This window comes from Patiria miniata, unplaced genomic scaffold (genome assembly GCF_015706575.1).
Source record: "Patiria miniata isolate m_02_andy unplaced genomic scaffold, ASM1570657v1 HiC_scaffold_16, whole genome shotgun sequence".
Lineage (NCBI taxonomy): Eukaryota > Metazoa > Echinodermata > Asteroidea > Valvatida > Asterinidae > Patiria > Patiria miniata.
The window spans coordinates 13325631-13351743 of NW_024037054.1; the positions used below are offsets into that span (position 1 = coordinate 13325631).

General features: G+C 38.8%; 1 protein-coding gene across 16 annotated transcripts in view; it reads right to left on the reverse strand.

Annotated features, from left to right (window-relative positions):
• Window positions 1–26113, reverse strand: part of LOC119723061 (bromodomain adjacent to zinc finger domain protein 2B-like) — a 62519-nt gene that overhangs the window by 22890 nt on the left and 13516 nt on the right. For 4 of the 16 annotated variants that reach the window (XM_038193557.1, XM_038193540.1, XM_038193549.1 and 1 more), the window contains exons 4-21: window positions 24154–24312; window positions 23541–23740; window positions 22711–23016; window positions 21787–22020; window positions 18594–18956; window positions 16109–16319; window positions 14944–15153; window positions 11985–12274; window positions 10978–11152; window positions 10513–10608; window positions 10261–10388; window positions 9308–9340; window positions 6064–6129; window positions 3669–3713; window positions 3059–3091; window positions 2499–2564; window positions 1697–1840; window positions 173–284 (exon numbers count right to left, since the gene is read on the reverse strand). In XM_038193557.1, coding sequence (XP_038049485.1) covers window positions 173–284; window positions 1697–1840; window positions 2499–2564; window positions 3059–3091; window positions 3669–3713; window positions 6064–6129; window positions 9308–9340; window positions 10261–10388; window positions 10513–10608; window positions 10978–11152; window positions 11985–12274; window positions 14944–15153; window positions 16109–16319; window positions 18594–18956; window positions 21787–22020; window positions 22711–23016; window positions 23541–23740; window positions 24154–24312 — 2871 coding nt within the window. The remainder of the gene's footprint in view (window positions 1–172; window positions 285–1696; window positions 1841–2498; window positions 2565–3058; window positions 3092–3668; window positions 3714–6063; window positions 6130–9307; window positions 9341–10260; window positions 10389–10512; window positions 10609–10977; window positions 11153–11984; window positions 12275–14943; window positions 15154–16108; window positions 16320–18593; window positions 18957–21786; window positions 22021–22710; window positions 23017–23540; window positions 23741–24153; window positions 24313–26113) is intronic. The other 12 variants (XM_038193546.1, XM_038193545.1, XM_038193544.1 and 9 more) reach the window with 12 other exon arrangements.

Consider the following 26113-nt stretch of genomic DNA (forward strand, 5'->3'; position numbering starts at 1 on the left):
ACATACGTCTTGACGCATCTTTGGAAATGGCCTTCTTTTATTGTTTTCTTCAAAATGACAGCATGCCAGAAAGAACAATTTCACAGGAAATTTAGTGCCATTACAGAATTTCAAGCGACTTATTTTATTATTCTAATACAGCTTTTTTCTGATCTAGTAACTGTGGACTTACCAAGGCCAAGAGCGTCACAGAATGTGTGAAGAAATTCCAACGTCATCAGGCAATCAGCAAAGGATTGGCCAGGTAGCTTGAGACCTGATAGACGCTCAAGGTTGGGTAGAGGCTAGATAGACAACGGGAATATCACAATATTAAACTTCAATTGTTGACATAATAAAGTATAAACCTGTCCTACGGAATGTACTCCATGTGCAACAAGTCTGACCGAGTTCGGGTTCACCACATAAACATACTAAACTAGTATTTTTGATCGCCACAAGTTGACTACTTCCCAGGCAAATGCCCACTTCACAGCGATCGTCTGCTTCGTGCACGCGATCAACTCATGAACAGCTTGTGAACAGACACACACATACAAGTGTGTATTTCCTGCAATCAGGGACCCCCTATTGTCCCTCTTTTGTTTGTACTGACTTTTTAGGAAGACCTCCCATATGTTTTGTACACGAATCCAAATTGGAGACCTCTCGGGAATTGGGGACCCTATTGTCCTCTATTGTTCAACGTCCCCTATTGAATGCAGAAACAAACTCACACACACATCTTCGTAAACACTGGCAATCGTGGACCCCCTATTGTCTGTAATCCTCATTCCTTTGTTTGTACTCTCCAACTTTTTAGCAACAGCTCTCATTGGTCTTGTACAAGAATTTCAATCGTGGACTATCGGTCAATCATGGACGTATTGTTTGTGCCCTAACCCTTTTTTCCTAGGTCAACGATTGCCGGCGTTATGTACACAGTCATACTCTACCATTACATCTAAGGCATTGTGTTTTCCTTTGTTCCTAAGATATTACACTCTCCCATAGCCTAAGCACACAGACTTACATTCGAGGACCACAAAAGAGGTACTTTCAAGGACAACAAAGAGTCTGTTGCTCTCTCTTTGTCTTGCTGTCCTAGGAATGTATGTAATACATGCTCGCACATACATGTACACACATAGAAACATTTGCGCTTGATACTATGGTAGTGATATGATATTAAGTTTGTGATTAGTTAGTAGATAGGCCCGAAATTGCTTACGCCGACCAAATCACAATTCACATGCCCACAAATTCTCCGGTATTAGAGCATTTTGTGGGCCATGAGCTTGAGGGTTTGTAAAAAAAGAAGGTTGGAAGCCGTGAACAGGACTGCAAGCTCGCATTTCTGTGAAATTCAGATGAAATTGGGCCCTAAAATTGCTCTATTTTGCACTGGAGCGCAGGCATCATTTTTCAATACGGCGATGGGCTACAAGACTACTTTCAAGGGTGATTACCTGCGGATGGAATTTTCTCCAAAAGTCATTGGTTAACCCCCAAAACTTTTGAACAGAAAATGAAAGATGATGAAACAAGCTTTAATTTGATGTGTGTCTCGCACACCTTGGAGACTTGCGAGTATTTTTCCTGCATTTCGACGTGGGCGTATTTATCACTGATGTCTATCGCAGTAATTTACTGCTCTGCAACCCTAATTGACTGCATAGTTGGTCAGGATTGGTCATGTCTTCATACTTCAACTCACCTTAGCTTCTTGACCCAGTTTCATATCCTCCACAGGTTTCTTGAGTTCTTTAGCCATCTGCATCTCCAGCATCCGATGCTGCAACTTACGATCCTTCTTGGCTCTCTTCTCGAATTTCTTCTCATTCTTCTGCCTTTCCTTCTCCTAAAACAACCAACAACAACAGCAATGTCAGCTTTTGTGAGTGAAGTCAAACCCTGAAACTTTTTCGTTTACGAATTTTGCTTCCAAATACCAAATTGTTCTATGCAGAAATTTTGTTTTGATGGTACATCCTCATCATGGCCACTAGTTATGAAACAAAACAAAAAACAGAACATGAAAACCTCAAAAAAATAAAGTTACACAGTGAAGAATGTCATAGTCCCCCACTCGGTAACTTCCTAATATGTTATGTACAGATGTGTTTTACCAATTACAATATCACCAAAACCTGTGCATGAATTTTGTCTGTTTATTCAAAGAACGTTATGAAAATGGGCCCAATGTTATAGCGAAGATGCATTCTACAGTAATCTCCAAAAAAGTGTCCGTCTAAAAAAAATTTTAAAATAAGAACAAAACCACGGAGTAAATTTTGAAAAAGTTTAATTGTCAAAAAATGTTGTTGTGATCAACTGACCATTGTGCAGTGGGGCGTTAGGGAAATTAAATAAAACTCATAGGGGTTGAGGCCAAGGATTGGGAGTATCTGCACAATTAAACATTTTCAAAATTACTTTGTGGTTTTTGTTTTTTATTTTTAAAAATATTGGGACGGACAGTTTTTGGGGGCCATACTGTTTATCTCGTTAAGACTGACCTCTTGTTTCTTCCGTGCTTCAAGGGCTCTGACTAGCATCATGTGTTGTTTCCTTCTTTCACGTTCCTTAACATTCCAGAAGAAACCAATAAGCATATCAATAAGGATTTGATTAGCAATCAATTTACATTCAGTACGTCTTCATAATACTTGCGTACCGGTCCACTGCATTTTACACTGAATGTGCATGCAGAACAAAATGTGACAATGATCATGCTGTTTCATTTGAACTTGTTAAGTGCAAATGAGAGATAATTTATGGCAAAACGTCATTTCAAATATAGGAGGCTTTATGCCTTTTGTGGCAATTGTTTTTTGTGAGTTTTGAATACGGTAGTTTTCTCAACCACAATTCTGAAAAACCAATATCATAATTTTATCCTTTGATTATCTAAATTTGTGATCACTTTATGACGGCGCTTTTCACTTTTATAAAAAAAAAATCCAGATGCTGTTTTCTAAAAAGTATATTAAATAGCCAAAGAAAGAGATTTTGAAATTTTAAGCATTTTGTTTTGTCCCTCAAATAACAACACGCTCACAGTCAAGTGATATCTTACCATAATTAGCATATGCTTGCGACGTTCACGCTCCTAATATTAAGGCAAACACAAAACAAAATAAAACAAAAAGAACAAAATGTGAAAAACTGCCCCTACTTTCAAAATACAATTTTGGTTGACAGCAGCCACGATTTTTTTTCTCTCAAGTGAATCTACAGCATGCCACAACAACGTTTTTGAGATTTCCAACTTTGACTTATATAATATTTAACAGACGTGAATCAGCCATGCTATATTGTGCAGTGAAAGAAAACATAACTCGACAGTTTTCACAATTCAAACTAAGACAACACATTTTTTTTACTCCAGAAAATGAGAGCCACTTTGTCAGTGTCACGGAGTGGTGAATATGTTAACTCAAAATAAATTGTTGAATTGATATTATTGGGGCCATATACTGCTTCTCGAAACAAAGAAAATGTTCCGAAGACGTGGTTTGTCTTTTCTGACTGGACTCTCATCTTATGGAAACACACACATGGACTAATTCAACAACCACAATCTTGACACCATTTCTAAGAGGTGGTACCTCGAGTATGGTGGCCACCTTAATAATGACTCCTGATTGCGGCTGTATAGGAATTAGTCTTGACACCAGACTTCCTACCTGATGTTTGAGAAGCACAGCATGTTGACGTCTCATTTCACGTTCCTATGACAACCAAAATCAATGACTGATATTAGTGCACTATAAATCCTCTCACCTACGTGGAGGGTACTGGACAATGATGACTAAATGACAATGACTACAGGGAGGTTTGTGCAGGACATATGTGTGGGTCAATGCCAAAGAAATATCAGCCATTCTTAAAATTTCATAATTTATTTTTAACAAATACTTCATTTGTCAGTTCACAACAAAGTTTGGAAAATACAATAACAATCATTTATGAACACATCAAAATTTTGAACAAATGGCAAAACACACGTTGATGGGTTGGAGTCTTATTGAAGGCTTTGAGATTGACCCATGATAAGTGTGCATGAGAGTAAGAAACATGGTCTAATATTTCATATTTGAGTAAAATTCTTGAGATTAATCCTTTCCAGGTGGCTTCGTTCTAGTTTAACAAACCCATTGCGATCGTAATTCCTATATTGCTGGCCTCACAATGCAAACCGTCATATCTTTTATTTGGCAATATTATGTATTTTTTGCCTTATTTCAAGTGGGAGAGAAATGTACTAACTTTGTGTCATCTTTTTCCTTAAAGTTGACATCTTTATACTTTTACTCGCAGTGATCAATTTGTTCGTGTTTTATCTATAAATTTTGATGTTCTTATTGTGTGAAGCATTTTTTTTTTAATAGCAAATGAAGATGTCAATGTGATGATAATTATCTAGGCCATTACATTATTGACCTAAGTGAGCTTAGAAATAAATGCACATGGACAGCCACTCTCCAAAGACAATGACAATTTGTCACTGCGGCAATGGCATTGGCAATCGCTGCAAGTTTGCAATGGCAATATGAACATTGAAATGAAGGCTTTTAATGTTGTGCATTTTTTTTGTAAAGTTTGATTTTTGGTTTTAGATTTCCAAAACGCAGCACGGGACATGAACGTCTGCTATGTCAATTTTTCTTTTTTTTATGATCGCCATGACAACAGACATTCTGGTCAACACAAATATGAAACTTCAGACCAGGCTTCAAGGGCAGTGACATGTGGCACAAAGTTTCAAACAACAGTAAACTTTCTTTTGGATCATTTCTGTAATGAAATCTCCCTAAATTCTCCCTAAATTGTCAAGAGTATGTGTTTTCTAGAAAGTGTTTTACTAGGTAATTTTGTTAAATCAGCCTACAAAATTCCCATGTCAAATACAGATGTTAGTATAATCCTTTGAAAAACAACAAAATCCCCAAAATGGGAGCGTTATAAGATTTACACATGGACTTGTTTGAAAGGACAAGACTGAGTAGAGACGGTTAATTAGAAAGGTTAAAGGTCAAGAAAGCAGGCAAAGCCAGCATAGGTTAAAGCAAAATACGACAAAAATGCAAAAAAAAAGCAACCACAAAAAAAGAAGCAATAATATGAATAACAGCTAACAGAATAAAGTCATCGTGTAGTTGATTTGCAATATAAGCAGCAAAGCATGTAAAAAAAGGCACTGTTCAAAAAGCATGAGCAACCATTCCAAAAACAGCAATTTAAATTTATTTCCCCTTTTTATAAGGTCCAAATTTACAATTTGAGCAGTGTGTTATTTGAGAATATTCACTTGTTACTTGGAATACTGTGTTTTTCTTTAATTCTACGTATTGGCATTGTAAACTTTTGGAGATAATAGCACGTGTTATTAGAATTAAGGTGGGAGTGTGGCCAAGTGGTTAGGGTTCGTGACTCATGATCAGAGGGTCAGGGGTTCGAATCCAGCTGCTGGCCATATGTTGTGTCCCTGGGCAAGCCACTTCACCCCCACTTGCCTCTCTCCACCCAGGAGTACAAATGAGCACCGGCTTTAGCCGGGGAGTAACCTGAGATGGACTAGCGTCCCATCCATCGGGATTAGAAATATTCTCAGTCATTTCATGCTACTGAAACCGGAGATATACGCCGGCCTGATAGGCCACATTGGCTCGTGACAGACTTTACTACTTTTTTACTGATTAGAAATTATTAAAACTTTGTCCAAAAACAAAAATCCTTTAAAAAAATCTTATTGTGAGCTGTTACTGATGTTCACAGAAAATTCTGTCCACAACTTGAGGAAAACATTATACTTCTCTTTCATTGACACAAGAAACACAGCAAACCGTGAAACTAAATAACCCACAAACAGTAATTCAAAACTCTGACAAAAGATACAAAACCTGTTAATTAACAGACCAAGAAATCCCACACCGAATAAACCTACACCAAACACACCCTAACCATCACCCAAACAAACCCACAAAAGACCTGAAAATTGCCTCACAAATTGAGCAGAAGACAAAAAAGAAGACAAAAATGAAATGAAATGTTCTGGGTGTTGGCTGATAATGGACAAACCTTGGCACGTTTGAAGGCATCCACCATTTTGGACTGGGATTCGGCCTGTTTTCTTTTTTTACGATCCTGTGCATGCAAAACAGGAACCAGTCTCACAAAAAAGTACACACACCGGTTATGGAATCTCTTAAACCTAGTTACAATTACATGTGATTAAACTGTTATAGTTGATGATTGCTAGTTAATTCATATACGTGTGCCTGTAAAATGGGACTATCCTGTTTTAAAAACCATAACAATTATCATCTTTTTTTCTGTTTTTTCTGTTTGTTTTTTTTGTACGTTTACATGATCAAATGATATGAACTTTTTACCCAGATTGACAGGCTTACAGTCATTCCGTCACACACTATCTTGAACATACATGCAAACAGTTCAAGATGGGGTAGTTTATTTAATGTTTGTTTACTAATTCATTGGGTTGGTTTTTTTTGGGGGGGGGTGAAAATGCTTTCCTCTTTTGATGTAAAATGTGAAAAAGTAGTTGTTTTTCATGCAGAGGTCTTACTTTCTACAACACTAAATTCTACACTATTTATACATATTCCTTATTGGAAATGGACAAACATTTCGTAGTAATTTGTAAAGTGATGTCAGCACACCTAAAAAATGACTGAGATAATGTGCAAAATAAAATGCGTAACAGAAAAAAAAATGCATGAGAGAAGATACATGTGGTAAAATGCTTTAAAGGAGTTGGTCATATAAGACAGAATACAATCAGATGGCCAACAACAAAAAACAGAAAAGAAAAAAAAAAAAAAGGCTGCTGCAGCATTCCATTTGATGCTGAGTTGACAACAAAAAAACAGCTGATACATTTTACAGTGAAATTACAGGAAGATGGAGAAAACAGAGCATGTTTCTGTCACATTGGAACGTGTGAACATTGTGGCATTATGTGTGTCTCAAAGAGGAATTGAAAATACCCTAGTGTGCATGCAGAGTCTCAGGGAGGGAGTCAAGTCCATCACAAGTCCCTGCAAGTCCTTCACAAGTCCTCCAGTCCCAATAAGCCATTTGCAAGTGACCTCTTTGAGACTTAAATACGAAAAACATCTGGTACACTGACTCGCTCAGAATGCTTGGCACATTTTAACTTTGAATTCTCCAGACCAAAGACACTGTTGCTAATCACACGATTCGGGGCAAGCTCTTGCATAGTTACGTAAGAGACGCTCAGCACCAATACATTGTTCACAATGGGTGAGAATGGCACAAAGACACCAGACCATTCCGGAGCTGGGGGGGTTGCTAGCATAAGGCTTGCCCCGAATCACGTGATATAGTAACAGTCTCTTTGGTCGGGAGAATGCAAAGTCAAAACGTGCAAAGCATTGGATTAAGTCAGCATTCCAGATTTTATTCAAATTTAACTCGCAAATGGCTTATTCAACTCACTGTCCCTTTTTCGAACGAGATTTGACAAAGGCATTCCTTTGTTATCATCCACTTTTGACCTGTGAATGTACTTGTGATGGGCTTGATAACATTCCTGCAGAGACAAGTCATGACATACACTGGCTAGTGACCATCACAATGCATGATGATCATTTTGGATCCCAGCGGAATATTTCATCATCGACACAACGAACTAACACTCGGTGGTGCGTGAGTGCCCGGTACTTTACAGAACCGCGCAATTTTGGTTTTCACGAAATGACACCCAAGTACTACAGTGCGCACTCCGTGCATTTTCATTTTCACAAACTGAAACTTGTTCTTCATTTCCCCAGTTCAAAGATTTTGAATTAAATGTTTCTGTAAAACCCACAAGTATACGGATGGAGTCAATTTGTGTCAAACATTTCCAAGCGTTTTTCTCCGAATTATATTTCTGCCATATACTTTCAGTTCGTGACAACTTATCAGGGTTTGACTTTAGCGGTAGCCCACTAGCCAGATGCTAGTCAAAACAGCAGCGGGTTAGTCACACTATTCCTTAAGTAGCCCGGCTGGCGAGTCAATAATTATTGGGATACAGCAAAGATGAAAGGACAGGGAGAAATAAATCATTAAATTCAGAAAGCAAACCTGTATCAATTTGTGTCCAATTTTAATAACTGTTTAAGGTTAATTATTTGATCTGTTTATAAAAAATACCGACAAGATTGCCTCAGGATACACGTTTTACATGTATGCACATTGTTGTTTATGAGACACTCTATAAAAGAAAAACATGCGGGCTAGTGAAAATGCCTGCGGGCTAGTTAAGAGTCTGTTTCAGTAGCCCGGCTGGCTAGTGAAAAAAAAGTTAAGGTCAAACCCTGAACTTATTGTATAACGAGTCAGTGTACGAAGTGCGCGCGCACATCCACGTGTCAATTCGTGAAACTAAAATTATTGATTATGCGGTTTTCATGAACTGAAAGCACACAGTGCGTGCGTGTCAGTTCATGAAAACGGTGACGATTTGAAAGCCAAACTTGAAACTTGTTGAAAATTACAACTTTTTTGATACTTTCCCCATCCTTCCTACCCCCACCCCAAAAAAACCCCTGATGTTGAACCCCAGAAAAGAATCAAAATTAAAGTGACATTTAATGCTCTTTTTTTTTCTCAGAGAAAGTGAAAGGACAAGACAAAAAACAACATCACAAGAAGCAAAGAAAAGAAACAACCAGCCCATTATGTATCCATGGTTACAAGTTTGGTGTGTGATTACTATGCAGTGCCGTATCACATGTACTGCACATTCCAACATTAAAAAACCAGCGTAACAACACGTGTTGAGATTGCAACTCTTTTTACCCAAAAAAAGATTGAAAATACTTGGGACGGGACCTATTTTGAGTAGCCATTTGATATCAATAGCCATTGCATTATTCCATTCACGGAAAATCACAAAGATCTCAAGTCACATATTGTACAGTTAAAAAAAGAGTTTTTCTTTTTAGACTAATGGGGCTTTACGTGTTCAACTGGGGTGGGGCTAGGTTTATTGATCAGGGTCGAGAAAAATCCTGTTACTTTTTGAAATACGCTTATGGGTTTTTAATATCCAAATAGAAGAAATAATACAGTAAAATAGTTTTGTTGAAAACTGATTGACTGTGTCCGTAAAAGAACATAATCAATTCGACTAAAACTTGAGCAACCATCAGATATTTGCTGGAGATGGAATTTGACGCTGGGACGGGTCAACTGTTTTTTTAAGTTTAATTCACTTCTCTGGGGCATCGTTAAATCAAGAGGTGCAGTTTGGAGGCAAGAATTGAGTACAAGAGAAAAAGGCGGCCCGTACCTGAAATAGAGATTGTTCAGTTGAAGCCTGCATCTGAAAAGATTCCAGTTGATACTCAAGATTAACAAGACAAAACCATTCACACCTTATGAACATATCAATTATTCAAATTAGTTTTCTTTTCTTTTTGTTATCATCTCGCTGGTCAATGTGGGCATGATTGTAACAGATATATTTATGATCAGGTAACGTCTGAAAACCATCGTACATGCAATCATTGTCTTGCCTTTATGAACTCAATTCAAGACTTGACCTGTGAATCCAACTTCTTCAAAAGGGACAGAACCATTTTTTTTTTTTTTTTTTTTTTTTTATTCTTCAACAATTTTTCGACATTAACTTTTACAACTGTTTGAAACAACAAAATCTGGAGCTGAGCTCAAGGTAGTGATTTCATTTCCATGGTGATATTTACTAACGTGAACTCCTTTTGAAAATTAATCACACTTCAAATTTTTGGCAAAAAGGGAGACTTTTTCAGATTTCTTAGAATTTTTTTGAAATCTTATCTTTCACATTGTTGATTTGTATTTTTAAAGAGGGGGTTATGTTCCTTTCTTTGTTCCTGTGATGACAAGACGATGACATTAGCTAGTGGTCCAAGAAGACAAAAACAAGCGACAGAGAGACTTAAAGAGGATGGGTCAGTTGCTGACTGACAAGGGGGGGAGAAGAGAATGAGATAAGAGAAGTCAGATGACAGGAAGGGACTCGGGAACAAACACTGAAAATATCAGTCAAGGTGGAATTCGGAAAAGACAAAAAAGAAAATGTATATGAAATTTTGGCTTTGTGTTGGGACGTTGTCGACAACAGTTTCTGAAAAAATTGAATTGTCCACAATTTCACGAAAGCCTTTGAAACACACAAAAAAAGAGTGTTGGGCATCATTTTGATGAAAAAAAAAGTCAAAAGCTACACAAGGATGCGACATCACCATGACAACAAGTTACCTCCACCATCTGGTGTGCTCGCATCTCCCGTTCCATGCGGAGTTGCTCCATCCTGGAACGCTTCTGCTGCTGCTTCATGAAGAGACGGTGCTCCTTGGCACGTCGTTTCTCCTCTGCGGCTTGGAGCGCTGCCAAGTACAAATTATTCGCATGTGAAATGTCACGTGATATTGGGTCTCTGTTATGTAGGGAGGGGCAAAAATCTTGAAACATAATAAATGTGAGCGGATGCCGTGAAATAGACCAGCCTACCTTGTTGTCTCCTTGCCTCTCTAGCCAGATGTGCCTGCTGCTGCCGTTCCAGTTTACGCCTCATCTTTGCTTCTTGAATTCTCCGCACCATATCTGCTTTGTATCAGCGGAGAGGGAGAAGGATACACACGGTCATAATGAATCTTAGTCCGTGTGACAAAGACGACATGCACACTGTGATTACTAGAGTCATAACGAGTCCAAGTCTTTATGACAAGGACAAGGCATACACAATAACAATAGACGACTGGCTTTATGACAGTCTTTATGATGTTGTCGTAAGAAATTTCAGCATTTATGCCAAAGTCATAAGGAACGCTAATCCTTATGACACAGGCAAGTGCATTAGGTCTTTAAGACACAATCATACAGTATGTCAGTCCTTTTGACAAGGACACGACAAACAAGGTCATAATGATATCCCTGTCTTTATGATACAGTCCTACGGCTTCTACTGCCCCCAACCTTGGTGTTCGATCTTCTTACGATGCTTGACTTCGGCGGCGCGTCGGGCCAACTCCTGGGCAATGCGTTTCCTCTCGATGTTCTTAACTGGGCGGCCAGGGCGCGGCTTACGTCCCATCAGGATATTGATTCGTTGTTGGAGTTCACCCTCTGTCAACTTCTCAAAGATGATTCCCTGGAGACAAGGGAAGAAGAGAAAAAGGAATGATAATCTTGGTAAGGGCTTCATGTCCCAAAATCGGGCAGCACTTGGTAAAATAAATCCTTTGACGGACCTAGGAGAATTAGCATAGACCAAGAATAGTCTGGTTCCCAGACCAAAAGATTCTGACTATTTCTGACAAATCTTAGGTCAGGCAGCCGCCATTGTCACGTGACCATAACGGGAGGAATTCCTTCCGTTTCCGAAAATGTCCGAAGTTTGCCGAATGCATTTCGTCAACACTCTTGGATAGCGCCCACATATTATAAAATAGGTTGTATTTACCTGCCATGCTTATTAAGAAGAAAAAATTAAAAAATTAGTTCATATATTCACTTCTTGCATTTAAAAAACTTGAAATTCAATGACAACTTTGTGCATCAAGTATGCACTCGGATCGTACAAGGGGCGAGCTTTGCTGCGTCATGTTCTATTTTGGATCTGACGACGGTTACCTAGGGGTATTCCAAAACTCGGCTTTCGTCTCCATTTCGGCTTCGCATGCTACATTTGGGTCCCTTACTTTGAAGACTCCAACTAAACATCAGTCAATATTTTCTTACAGAAATATCAAAATGTATGATATATGAAGCAAGTGATTCATTTTTAATTTTAACGGAAAATTAAAAGATTTTAATGATAAAGCCAAACCGGAAACGAAGTCGAGCTTTGAGAAAGGGCCATCATGATTTTTTTTATTCGTGGCAGCTACCTGACCTACAATTTATAGACGTCAGGGCGTTGGGGAATTGTCAGGTCAGGGAACCAGACTGAGACCGAGAACTCAATGACAGTCAATACTTACCCCGACATTCTCGCTGTCCGGTTTGGGGTTCAGAAACTCCCCGATACGGATCTTAGCACTGAAGCTAAAGTGTTCCCGCCCAACGTCGACAATCCCACGTCTCTGTATGTACCTCATGACCTCAGGATAAGTCCGGAGTTTCTTACCACAAGGACCGTAGTACAGGACGTCACCTTTGACCCGGTCACCGGGTCCCAGCTGACGGATGATGACCTGGCGACGCCATCCACGGGACAATGGACGGCGCACAGCTCTCTCGTCTGTGACACGGAGACGTTTGCGTTGTACGGCTGCGAACAAAAAAGCAATTGCAGCATTCATTAGAGGGGTGCCCTACAATAGTTTTAATTGACAAACCATGTGTTACACCTGGGTACTAGACTTGCTCTGCATGGCAAAAGTACTCTTGTGCCTCGGGCCATCTTTTTCTTTAATTGATTGAAGTGAAAATGGTCATGTGACTCGGTTTCAACTAACAATCTGAATCTCCTCCATCTTATGATAACTACTCTTTGTTCTCATGATACTTTTTTTTTGCCTTTGATGGAAATAAATGTTACTGACATTAAAATTGAACTTGAGATTGAATTCTAAGTTGACAGTCAGATACTGTCTGAGAACATTTCAAGACCCCTTAGTATTGTCAATGTTGTCAACCTTTCTTGAGCATACAGAGTGCGTCACATGTTTCAGGTTTATAGGAACCATGCAATGTAATTTTTTTAATACATACAATCCTTGAAAATGCACCTTTGTGTCCCATTTAACGATATATTCAATTGTGCCTCTTTGGTTTTTATGCTAATCCAATTTTCCACATTCATGAGCAAAACTGTGATGTCATTCCGGGCAGAAACCTCACTGTTACAGCTATTTCAGCACAAAAAGTTGCAAGATTTTTAAAATATTTTGCTGTCATAACTTTTCTTTATTTTTTGGGTGATTTGTTTTTGTGTAAGTACATGGCGATAAATTATAAAGCAACCCTTTCGTCACAAACGTTTTCAATGAGCAAATTTTGGGTTCACAATTTGAACAGAAAACTCCTAAACTGAACAGTGTCCTCCTGAAATGACATCACATTAACAGCGTCCTCAGTTGTTTGGAAAAGCATGGAAAAACTTTTAATGTTTTAAAGAAGTGCACTTTTCAGTAAAAAATAACCAAAAAGGGATGTCAAATAGTTTTCATACATTTAAGAGGAGTAGAAAGTTGCACAAAATATGTTCCTGAGGAAAAAAAATCACTGCATGGACACTTTAAGCCCAGCCATTTTAAGCAGGTATCCAAACTTATCTTGGAATATACCCCCAAAAAACTTGAATGTCTCAATGTTCACTCACAAAACTTTGGCATTAAAAAAGACAACCAAAACAGGGACCATATTCAATCAATGCTTTCAACAACAACAAAAACAGAGACAAACTAGATTTATGTTTGTGGACAAACACAGGGCTGTTTCGGTAATTTTTTGCGACGTGTGACATGTAAAGTTTCAAGTATAAGTTCCATCAAGGATGTGTAATTCTGTTTATAATAAATGGTGGCATATAATATGTGATTACATTCTCATAGGGCTTTGAATTATGACGTCACATGTCACGTGATGACGTCATCATGAAGTCACTTCAATTTTCATCTATAACACATCCCAGCTTAGGTACATACCAAGTTTCAACCCGATCGGACTTGCAGTTCTGGAGACATAGGCCTTCAAAATATGTTAATTTTATATGACGTCATATGTCACGTGATGACGTCATCATGACGTTAAGTTAATTTTCATCTATAAGACATCCCGGTCTAGGTACATATCAACTTTCAACCCAATCAGACCTGTAGTTCTGGGGATATAGCCCAATCTGTCAGATCTAGCCGAATTCTGCTAGAAAATGGTCACAACAGAAAAATCGCATATAATGTGACGTCACGTGACTTGTGATGACGTCATGATGACGTCAATGTTCGGCACACAACTTCAGATGCTGGTCTAAGTGTGTGCCGAGTATAAAGTCAATCGGATTGATTTTATTGCCAAAAGTGCCTCCCACTGTAAAAACGTGTACAAATGCTATGAGGAATGGCTGAAAAAGAAGGGGGGAAAAAAGAAAAAAAAAAAACTTTAACGAAAACAAAGGCTGTCTCGGCCGGTTGCCAAAACAGCCAACAAATTAATACAAAGCATGTCAGTAGAGCACACTATACCATGTTGTGACAGCCACAGTACACGGACGGCAAACCTCCCTCCAGATATAATGACGGCATTATTACTCACAATCTGGGGAACTGTTTTATCAGCATAATGACGACTATTCCAGTCTGGCTATTCTGAATGTCAACGGCCTTGTGTGACCTTTGTCCAGCTTGAGATTGATATATTTTCCTTGTGACTAATCAGCAGAATGGACAAATTTAGGAATGCCTGCTTCAAGTGGGTGGGTTTTGTACAGGAAAGCATTCTACAACCTAAATACATAGAAGGGTGACTTATTAAAGGCGTAATGTTGTGATGTCTTTACAGCTTTAACATTCTCAAACCCAAAAGTTGTTTATAGTTTGATCTTTCATTATTTCTACGTTAATGGATAATGAGCTAAGAAAAATCCTCTTCAATATCATTTAAATTTTACAGCATTTTCTTTTATAAGATTAATCAGATTTCTATGGATTTTCATGGCATAAATTTTGTCCAACTTTCAAGAACTTTCTTAAAAATTCTTATCACTTTTTCTACATCTTCCATGACCTTAGAACTTTCTAAGGTCTGGAAAAACTTTATAAAAGTTGTAAATTTCAAAACAGTTCAGAGTTAACTCAAAGACATTCCTGAGATTGCCAACATTTACTCCAGACATCTATGTACGTCATTGTCTCCTCTGATAGTTGTCTGACCTTTCAAAGAATGGAAATAACAACAAGAGTGTTTATCAAAAACATGACATTAATATTACGAGCTTACGCATGTATGCCGCAAACATGGCACTGTCGTGGTCAGCTTTGCGTTTCAGAAAGACGTTCATTGGCATGGGACTGCTCTCCGAATCTCTGGCCATGGCGCTAGTGTCCGTGTCTTCCGAGTTCTCAAACCGATTCCTTTCAGAGTCATCATCATCGTCATCGTCATCGTCATCATCTTCGCTCTCCAAGGCAGAGTCAGAATCTGATGAAACTACAGGGGTATTAGAAATCAAAGAGAAAAGACTTTGACAAATACTGTTGAATAATGAGATAATTTGCAAATAAATTACACTTTTGTTCACGTCTTTTAACTATGTTATAGTACAGGGCGGTCCAAAAAAAAGGTTCACACTTTTCCAGATGCAGATTTCTCAAAATTGGGGAGACATGTTTAAAAATGTTTTAAGATATTCCTAAACTACAAGATCTTGGTGGCATATGGTGTAAATGGTGTAGAAAATAAAGCCTAAATTAAGAAATGGTGGCCATTTACAGAGAAACAGGTCAAAAATCAATTAGTCACACGCAAGTCTATGAAACTTGGTCAAAACAACAGCACTGCATGCTGCATGGTTTTTTTACCATTTTCCGTAAATGGCTGCCATTTTTTAATTTAGGCTGTATTTTCAATGTCGTTTTGACCTTGTACATGTAGTTTAGGAATATCTTCAAACAATTTCAATATGTCTCCCAAATTTTGAGAAATCTGCATTTGAAAAAGAGTAAAGTTTTATTTTGGGACAATCCTGTATAGTAGTTATATATTGCCACAATATTTAAAAGGTCTTAATATGGTGGTCATTACATTTTACGTCCATGTACATTTCAATTGTCCTAAATTACTTTTCTCTCTAATATTGATGGTTAGTTTGCTTTTCATTTCTTTTTCTTTTGTTATTCGAAATCAATGTACAATGGCTCGGGCATCAAATTCATAACAGATTTTGGCACTACATAAACCTTTTCATCATTTCTACTAAGAAATTTAACATGTACATTTCAACTGACAAAAAAGTAAGCTTCCTTTCTAATTTTGTTAGTTTAGTTTGTTTTTCTTTTCTTTTTCTTTCGTTATTTAAAATCAATGTACAGAGCCTTCAGCATCATGTTGATGTCAGATTTTAGCGCTTCATAAACCTTTTTATTTATTTCTAATCAGAACTTACCATCCTGGCAATCGTCAGATGCCCCAGTGATATCCCCAACACTATCGCTGTGTTCCCCGCCCTCCTTGTCAGCCGTTGACTCCGTCTCCACCTTCTCGGACTCCTGTGGCTTGGCATTGGCCTTGGAGGACACTGAAGGAGCTGGCGATGTATCAACGCTGGGGTCGCCAGATTCTGCGGGGGTCACGGTGCCCTGTGTTCCATTCACCTGCTGGCAAGTAAAAAGCTTTTTTTAATTGTTTGTTGGGTTTCTTTCAAGGTGCCTTCCAAGAGGTTTTAGAGTACAGCCTGTCTAAAAAAAAATGGTACAATCAGAAAAAAATTGGTTAAATAAGAAATTTCAAAATAAGTCATTCTTATTTGGCATAATATTAAAGAACAAAGACTGGGCTTTCCAATAGTGTTTGTTTGATCTTATTTGCTTTTGTCAATTCAGAGATATAATCAATTTAGTGCGATACACCAAAATCGATTTTGTGCCACTTTTTATGCATGGGCAGAGTTGTTTCGAGTACTGGCTGTGCCATGCTGTCTTGAAGCTCACAAAGATTGCAACTTGGCAAAAGAAACAAACTCGATTTTTGTGTTCCGCAGTAAACTGGAGTTATCTCTGGATTGATAAAAGCAAATGAGATGAAACAAAAAGTATTGGAAAGCCTGGTCTTTTTCTTAATGTGATGCTCAAAACGACTTACTTATGTTGAGATTTAATATTGAAACAAAATCGTTTTCGATTGTACCATTTTTTTGTTAGACAGGCTGTATATATATTAATTGCTTAAACGAGCAGCCAGACTAATTCTGAGCAGCCATTCACAAGTTTGTCTGCCGATATATGTTCACTTCGCTAAAATGGCTCCAATAATCAAAAGAATAATCTGTAGGAAAGCAGTTTTTCTCTTTAAATGTTTAAAGGGAACAACAATTGCAAATATCAAAAAACAAAACTACCGCAACCAAATTATTACAAAAATCTTACTGGACTGTTAGTGAATGACTGTCTAAAGCATCTTGTGAAATCGTATATATTATTTTGTAGCATTTTTCTATCAGTTTTTGTGTTTGCTTTCAGTTTTGTTTGAGTATTTGTTTTTTTATGTACATGTAGTCTTGTTTTACGTGATTTTCTTAAACTTCTTAAATTTGTCAGGGATAAATGTTTCTTTTTATATATACTTTCTAAAAATTCTTACACATTTCTCCGCACTCAAATCTCCCTGTTTGTATGTACATGTGTTTTTTTACTCGCGTTATTTTCTTTTTTAGCTCTATTTTTATTTTAGTAATGCTTTTTGCTGCTGAATTGCTTTTATCTTTTCTTTTATCATTCTTTTTTATTATCAGTTTTTGCTATTTGAGTTAAAGATATAGTCCATCATTTGTAATTTGTGCATTTTGTTCGTTTGAAGCAACAAAAGTGTTCAAAATCTAATGAAGGATATATTCTGTAGCTGTATATTCCGAGAAAAACAGCATTCTAGGATCTCAATTTCAAATCAAAAGTTGCTGAATCATGTTTTGAACTGTTTTGAATTGCAGCTATACGCGATGTCGCGCACTGATCCGCGCGCGCCTTTGCGTCGTGCCAATGCTTGCGCGCGCTGCGCCGAATAACAAAACGAACTACTAATTTAAATTTTCCTACGGTGCGTCTTAAGACGCACCGTTGGAAAGGCCTTCTTTCGTTGATTACTTCAAAATGATAGCTTGCCAGAAAGATTAATTTTACAGGGAGTTGAGTCCACTTACTATCTTTCAACAAAGTATGTTTTTCAACAATAATACGCCAGTTACTCTTTTGGATGGTTGCAAATGATGGACTATAGCTTTAAGAGCATATCATTTCATTGTTTTTAAAGTTTTTTAAGTCTTCCATGTTTAAAATTCATATTAATTAGTTTATTTAAATGCAGGAACCTAATAAACACTAGCTTTTTGCTATTTGGGTTTACCCTGGATAAATAAAGGAATAAATACATAAATAAATAAATATGTACATGAAGGGTTCAGTTGCTTACCAAATTAATTTGGATTTTTTGCTGGTTCCAAATAGTTCATTTAAAAACTAGTCCAACCATGGTAGATTCAAAATAGTTCCGTTTATTTGGTATGCGCGCGCGTCGCTATAGCCATGCGCGTCGGCAAAATTAATTTTTTTTCAATGTAAGATGATGTCTCAAAACCGCCAAACTCACTGGTTTGACTGGAATCCTGCTGCTGCACAATTTTAACGTGTTTTTAGATGGGGTTACGATCGAGTATAAGCTTTATGTGGCCTCTCTGGGCTCCCATATATTTTGCACTGAATTTAGTCGGGCACCATTTGCAGTCATCAGCCGACATTTGAAGGGGGGAAAAAAAAAAAAAAAAAAAAAAAAGGTGCGTCACCGCACCACTTTTTGGGCAAGCTCCATACCAGAAACCGAAGACCTTTTATTTTTTGGCCTAATAAAGTCATTTGCAGTTAATTCATGTCATGTCTTACCTGTAATTCCAGATTCTTAGATATCTTTTGTCTCTTCTCGCCCCTTGGTCTTCCTCTCATCTTCCCTCCTCTACCACCACTCTCTTCTCTGTTCTCCTTCCGTGGCCTGCCGGGTTTCAGCTTCCGTTCCCTCCCTCCGCCGGCCGAGGTCTGACCCCTGTCTAGTCGGGCTCTCTCAGCCAGCAGGTGTTTCTCTCGCTCAGCTTGGGCCCTCTTCTGCATCCGCAGATGCTGCTGCTGTTCCTTGATTTGCTGCTCAAACTGCAGCGTTAACTGCTCCGCCCGACGCTTCTGTTCTTGCTCTCGGAGCAGCTGCTCGTGTAGCTCTTTCTCCGTGGGCACCGTGTCTTTAAGCTGCTTCCGCTGTTCAAAAAAGGAACATGATTTTCCATACAAATTAAACACAGCCGTCACAGGATATTTGATGAGAATAGCTATTTTCACTGCAGTTACCTGAATCTTAAGCATTCAAACTTGCTCAACAGTTGCTTCAAGTCTTGTGATATCTTATACGCTTTTGCAAGTGAAGCCCGTATTTCATGAATGACTTTTTGCCTTACGACACAGTGATCAGTCAACATGATGACTTATTTCAGTGTCACGTCAGTTGTAGGCATGCCAATATGATGTCCACATTCAGTGACGTAAACAGCCTCCTTGAAACCAGCACAGAAAGCATAGAAAGCATACCAAATGACCAGAACATCCGACACAGTGCTGACGTTGCGCATTAGTGTTTTGTGTATTCATCTGGCTGTGGAAACATGCAAAGTGTCCTTAATGAGAACACTTATGAAAGACGGGAAACCTGCATGATGACATGGGTTTGTGATCTGTGTATCAAGCAGGGCCAACTACAGTATTTGTCGAGCCTTAGTGTTGTGAAATCACAAAATAAGATTTAGAGGCAATTGATTATAGTTTACACTGATATACAGGGTGAATAAAAAAAGGAAACCAGATGTAAATGTAAATTATAAAAAAAAATCTAATAAATATTTTTAAATACGTTAAAGATCATGTGAAACACCAATGTGTCCTCTTTCCAATGGTACCTTGTTTGTGTGTCTGTGGCCACGGATGACTGAGCATTCGTTGTTATTCTGTCAAGGGTCAAAACCTGTACTGGGCCAAGTTTGTGCAAAAGGGTAACTGGTATTCTAGGCATGTGGAATGGCTTAATTTAAAGAAAGAAGACATTCCTTTCTTTAAAACCATTTATTCAATTTTTGACACAGTGATTTAACAACTCTCATTGTTGAAGTTAACCCCTCGTGGCCCAATGCCTTCAATGTGGCCACCATCTCTTTCCACACTAAGCTCTGCACGACGTCGCATATCGTTTTCAACCTTTACATAACAAACCAGCCAGCAATCTTACCCAGGTGAAACTTGGCTCAGTACAGGTTTTGACGGTGGACAGAATAACAATGAATGCTCAGTCATCCGTAGGTGTTTCAAATGATTTTTAACTTATTTGAAACTGTTCATTAGATTTTTGATAATATATATTTACATCTTGGTTTCTATTCTTTATACACCCTGTATTGCACTCTGGAGAATTGCTGTCGCAAAGTCGCACACACAAAAAACCCAATTATTGAGATTTGCACATTAAAGGGAATGCACAACATTGGCTTTTGCTGCCAGTTTAAGAAATAAATGGATTGGAGGAATAGTATGTTATATAAAATATTGTTAAACTGACTTGTTTCATGTTTTGGGCTTGAAAATACTGGAAAAACCAAGAAAACCTACATGTATCATGTTCTTGTAGTCTGGTTCCCTGACCCCACTTAAGATGAAACAAAGCAATTAATACACTTTGGGGAATTGTAAGATCAGAGAATCAGTCTAGCAGGCTTGTACCCCTTCACAGGTGTGTGATCAATTGCTAAATATGAACAATTAAGAACAGTTTTTGAAAAAAAGCCAGTTTTCTCCAACGCTGGTCAGCCGATCAGCGTTGGAAAAATACAGTTTTTCTTGAAAATGTCAGCCCACCAGGAGCCACGATTTTAAAGGATGTTTTAGAATGTCATTCCCTAACAATTTAGTAAGGTATTTCGTGATAATTTGACCATTTCGTTTTTTTGATGTTTGCAAATGTTGTATTTTCCCTTTAAGGAAAAGTAGATTAGTAGACAAAATGTGAAAGTTAAGATACAACGAAACGAGTATGACTGACAGAAGTCATAAGATATTACAGAACGGACCTGTCAGTAACTCTGTTAATATTACATGAATATGATACCTTTGAAGCTATTTAGAATGATGCATTGAAATGAGCACTAGTCATGATTAAAAATGCATGAGTTAGCTTCCTTCTTCATATGATTAATGGTAGAAAGGAACAGTGAGTAGACCCTGAGTTCCTAGGAATATTTTCCTTGAAGTGAATGCAAAGTTTCTGGAGAAAAAGAAGTCTAATTTCCATTCAAATTATACAGTGCTGCAGGTATTATTAGCCCTAACCCTCCTCAATCCTCCAAAATCCTGCTGCCAGTTTTGGATGATTTTAGAGGATAGGGAATGAATGGCAAAGATGTATCGCTTTTTTGTGGATGCATTACGTCAAGCCAGTAGGCCATATCCTGCATTGGTTATGTTCAGTCTTGCATAAATCAGCCCTGTGTTTTTCTCGTATTTCATCTGCACTGCTTCTATACGCCATGCGTACTGCCTCAAACCATAGCAGTAATTGGCAGAGGATTTTGGAGGATTGAGGCAGTGGTCACCCTCCACAGACTAAATTCAAGAAAATAACAGATGATTTTGGAGGATTGAGGCTGAATCCATTTTTTTTTGGTGGCAGTTGGAGGCTTTTGCAGGATTGAGGTTGCATCCTAGCCAGAGGGCCTAGGGGGGTTAGGGTTAAGTGCCGACAAAACTGCTAAGAAATCTGTAACACAGAGAAGCACCCAAAGCATACCACAAAAGCGTAGGCCAGATATCAAAAAGGTAACACAAATAATTCCTAGTTCATTTTTTTTTTGACTTTGCTCATATTTGAGGTGAGTGAAGTAAAGTGAGAAGTGTTTGCCGCCATCACCTCATAAGCCTCCTGCAATGGGTTAGTAGTGCAATGATCAGTGCCGTCAAATGATGAGGAGGTGGTGGTAATAGGAGTGAGTGAAGGAATGGTGGATGTGCTGATCTTGAGATCGTTAGTAAGAGACTCGGTAGTAGAGACCTCCTGCCCGCTCTTCCGATGATGATGGTGGTGATGGTGATGCGGGTCGCCATGGCGATGCTGATGATGCTTCTTCTCTGCGCGCTGCTCGTTAGCGCCCTGCCCGTGTGAGCCTTCCTTGGGGGACAGCACGCCGGCTTTCTGCTTGCGGCTCAGGGAGCTCTGCTGCTTCTCGCGGATGTTCTTCTGTTGCTGGAGAAGCAGCTTCTGTCTGGCTTCCAGCTCTTTCTTGGCCTGTCAAGGATGGGTGTAAAATGAAAACAAAAATATGTACAAATAATGCAGAGTCTTTGTCCACTCCCTGCAGAGAAACCCTCAAATGTTCTTAACAACACTTACGCATATTAAGGCTATTTTAAGTAAGTTGCTTCCATGTATCAAACAGTCTCGTTCAACTTTATTTGACAAATTTCAGAGTACTTGTAATGTACCCATGCAAACTGCTTAACCCTAACCACCCCAACTCCATCAAAATCCATCCCCCATTTTGGTGGATTTTTGGGAGACCTGGTCCAGGAGGCCTGGCGTGACTTAATATTGATGGAGTATGATGGACTTGGGCCTAATGGCCTGAAGCAGTGCTGGGGGTATCCGATTGATTTTTCTAGCTTCCTGTACTGCTATTGTGATAAAAGCCATGTGTAGCAAGTCCATGAATGTCAACCAGTGCATCAGTGGTGGATTCCATTATGTCATGTACAATTTTGTATTGGAAGCACAGTGATTGATGGATTTTGATGGACATGGGAGTTAGGGTCAATAAAGAAATAAGCAAATTGTGCATTTGTGTTGCTTTCCTTATTCCATTAAATCTTGCTTATACATTTGTATTTTCACGCGAAAGGATTTAGAAAGTAACATTTTGGAAATTCAAGCTTGATCAACCAAGACTCTGCCGACACAATGTGAGGTTGCTGTCCATACCTGCATGATTTCAGCCATCTCTTTCTCATCACTGTACTGATCCGACTCGCTCCCAGAATCCCCGCTGCTGACCTCCGACATATTACTATCAGAATCCCCCGAGCTCAGACCGTTATCACTGCTGTCGCTACTGCCCTGCTTACTGGCCGGGTCTTTGGCAACGGCTGACGGATTCTTCTTCTTCTTAGGGGAGAGAGTGGGGGAGGAGGCTGAGAGGAGGCTAGTCCTTGGGGAGGGGGATTTGGAGGACCGTTGTCTCGGGGAGGAAAGAGACGGACTAGGAGAGGAGACTTTAATGCTCAGTCTCTGTGGTATGGACAAAAAAAAAATGAGGAAAACTACCTTTTCAGGAATGCTTCCATTTCACAAAACGGAAAACACGGGATATAGAATAGAGAACTTAGAATGTTCTACTCAAAATATCCTTACGTGCAGATAAGCAGACCTGTCAGTGAGGCGTTTCATTATTACGACCCTCAAAATTTGTTTTCCAAGAAATTCAGGAATGAGAAGTGGAAAACACATAATTTTATTACTTGTATCTGCCAAACATGATGTTCTCCAGACACTGATAGCAGGACAAAGAATTCATACAAAAAAATTCCAAAGATGGACAATTCAATTTAAAAGATAGTTGTAGGAGTTTGCGGAAGTTTTATCAAATTTTCAAACACATTTCTGAAATAAATGTCCATGATAAAAAGGGTTGGTGGTAGTACACCAGATCTCAAACACACCATCACATCCTGCAGGCAACTTTGCACCTGTACTATCAATCAATCAATCAATCAATCTACCAAACAATCCATTAGTCAATCAGGCCAACCTACCGGCACTTCCTTGATGACTGACACAGCTTCCATGGGCACAGCCAACGGAGCAGGGTGATGGCTAGGCATGGGTAGGATGGTTGGGGCTTGACTCAATAAAGGAACTCGCAGTGGGTTGGGACGATCCGTCTTACGAGGTCTTCCCCGTCGACCGGTGCCCCGTCTTACTGCCCCAGTGCTAGATACGCCGCTCTTGGTTGCTGGAAAACAAAGGAACACGTACATGAATAAGAATACCATCTACCTGGAATATTAGGGGAGTTTTTCAACTTTCCGCACTGACATTAGGGACTCTAGCTCATTATAGACCCACGGTTTGCTTCAGGTGCAACAAATGCTATCATATCAGGCCAAAGTTTAGTGTAATTTCATTTGGCTTGTTGGAATAATTCCCTGAACCATGGAGAAGCTGAGCTGGAGATGGCGCCTAGGTTTTTAAAACTCAAATTGTGAAGTGGTGTGAAGTGGCTTGCCCAAGGACACACCATATGGCTGGCAGCTGGATTCGAACCCCTGCCCCTCTGATGAAGGCTCACAAACCCAAACCCCTCTCCCTGTAGTTTGAGGTTACTTTGAAAGCAAATTAAGAACTTTTTTTATATCCTGCTCTTACTTTTCTGATTTTTGAAGAGTGCATCAAAGCCCGCCACGCTAGCTTCTTTATCGGCGCTGGTGCCGTGTCCGAAGGCCGTAGACAAACCCAGACTGTGGCTGTAGTAGTCATGGCCTAGCGCTCCAAGACCATGAGATTGCTGCCACCATGGGCTGCCACCTTTAGGAAGGAAAAACAAAAAAAACGGTTAAGATTCGGAACGAGAGCAATCCTTAGCATCAAAACTGCTGCACTGAAAAAACTGGGAACTGGATCTGTCTGATCTGTAGGCAATGTGGATGGTTTGGAAAGCTTAGATCGAATTTCATAGCTATAGAATCAGGTGCATCTGTACATGTATGTACAAGTATGTTGAATGGCATTCTCAGTTTACATGTCTTCGTCAGTTCAACTCACTGAAAGCCCTTTCAGTTTTCAGTGCAGCCTACATGTACATGTAGGTCAAATATCGTATTGAAACGATTTCCCAACCAAGAATTAAATGTTTGAATTTTATAAAGGGCAAAAGACAAATATTTACAACTTCCTGTATGTGAGAAAAGTAAATGAAATACATATCATGCAATGTACATTTATTCCAAACACTACTGCGCACAAGCCCAACTGCTTTAAAAGGGGAGAAATAATATATTTCCTGCTCTAATGGCAACTTTACACAAACAAATATCAATGATTGGCCTGCTCATTGAACCTTAATTTCAATTGTGAATACAATACAATCATTCACACCAATAGGTCCGCGTGCACAGGTGCACGTAACTCTTCACAAAATAATTTCCTGTGGAGTTCAAATGTTGTGTAAAATTCCATGCACCATCTGATGCTTGCAAAGTCTGTTATTCAAAGAGGGACTACATGTACGTTCTCTTTGTACGTTCTACATGTACGTTCGTACTTTTGTAAAAGAAACAAACATGAGAACTTTTTCTTAACCTTTCCAAATTTTGGTCAGACAGGTTATTGACTTTTTTCTCTCATTGTGGTGTACGTGCACATGGACATGTACATGTACAACCAATTAAGTACATGTATTTGGATATGTACATAAACCTTTTCATGAAACTTCAGGGTTTTTTTTTTTTTTGCACATTTGATTATGCGCTTGTTCGTCAGTGATAAACTACTGGTTTATCTCCAACCAACGCAATTTGCCTCCGCAATAGCCTGGACATTCTTTCATTGCTATCTGGTTCAAGCATGGGCACCATACACACGTGCAAGTACATTTCTTCTTGTTCCATAATTGTGGGGACTTACACTCGTCTGTGCGAGGTATTTGTGGGGACCGAAAATGCTATGGGGACAGCAGAAAGTCCCCATAACTCGGTCCTAATTTGCCTAACAATAAAAAAACTTCCCCATAACTCTGTGTATGCCTACCCAGTGTACACATGTTCATGTACACAGTGCTGTTTCTTACATGTATATGTGCCCTCCAGCACCAAAACCAGTCATTTGGACCAATTTTTAAAAACTGGAATTTTGGGTTCACTGGATAGGACATGTATACAATAAGTTTTCCAATGATGTGTAGAATATGGGACTCAGACAAAATCTGACAGACTTCCCAATTTTCAGGCCTCGCAAAGTTTTAAAAATCGAAAAAATTTTACATTATTCCCAAATAAACTCCTTTAATAAAGAAAATGTACAAATTAACTTCGATGAAAGTGAAATATATTCATTATTCTGCATGCAGGTGTACCGCACTGTAGCTTTTAACAGTAATCTGAAATTTAATACATGGGGGAACAATGTATTACATGTATCCCTAAATACAGCCGTGTGCCTTCCGATTGGTTTTGTGCTGGAGGGTCACATTAATATACATGTACCGGTACCAGCGTGTACATGTACATCAAACTATCATAATAGCATGAATAGACCCACAGTCAAAGTTTTATCTAAAATGGCAGATGTTCACGACAGGGCAAAAGACAACAAAAACCAAATCTAAGGA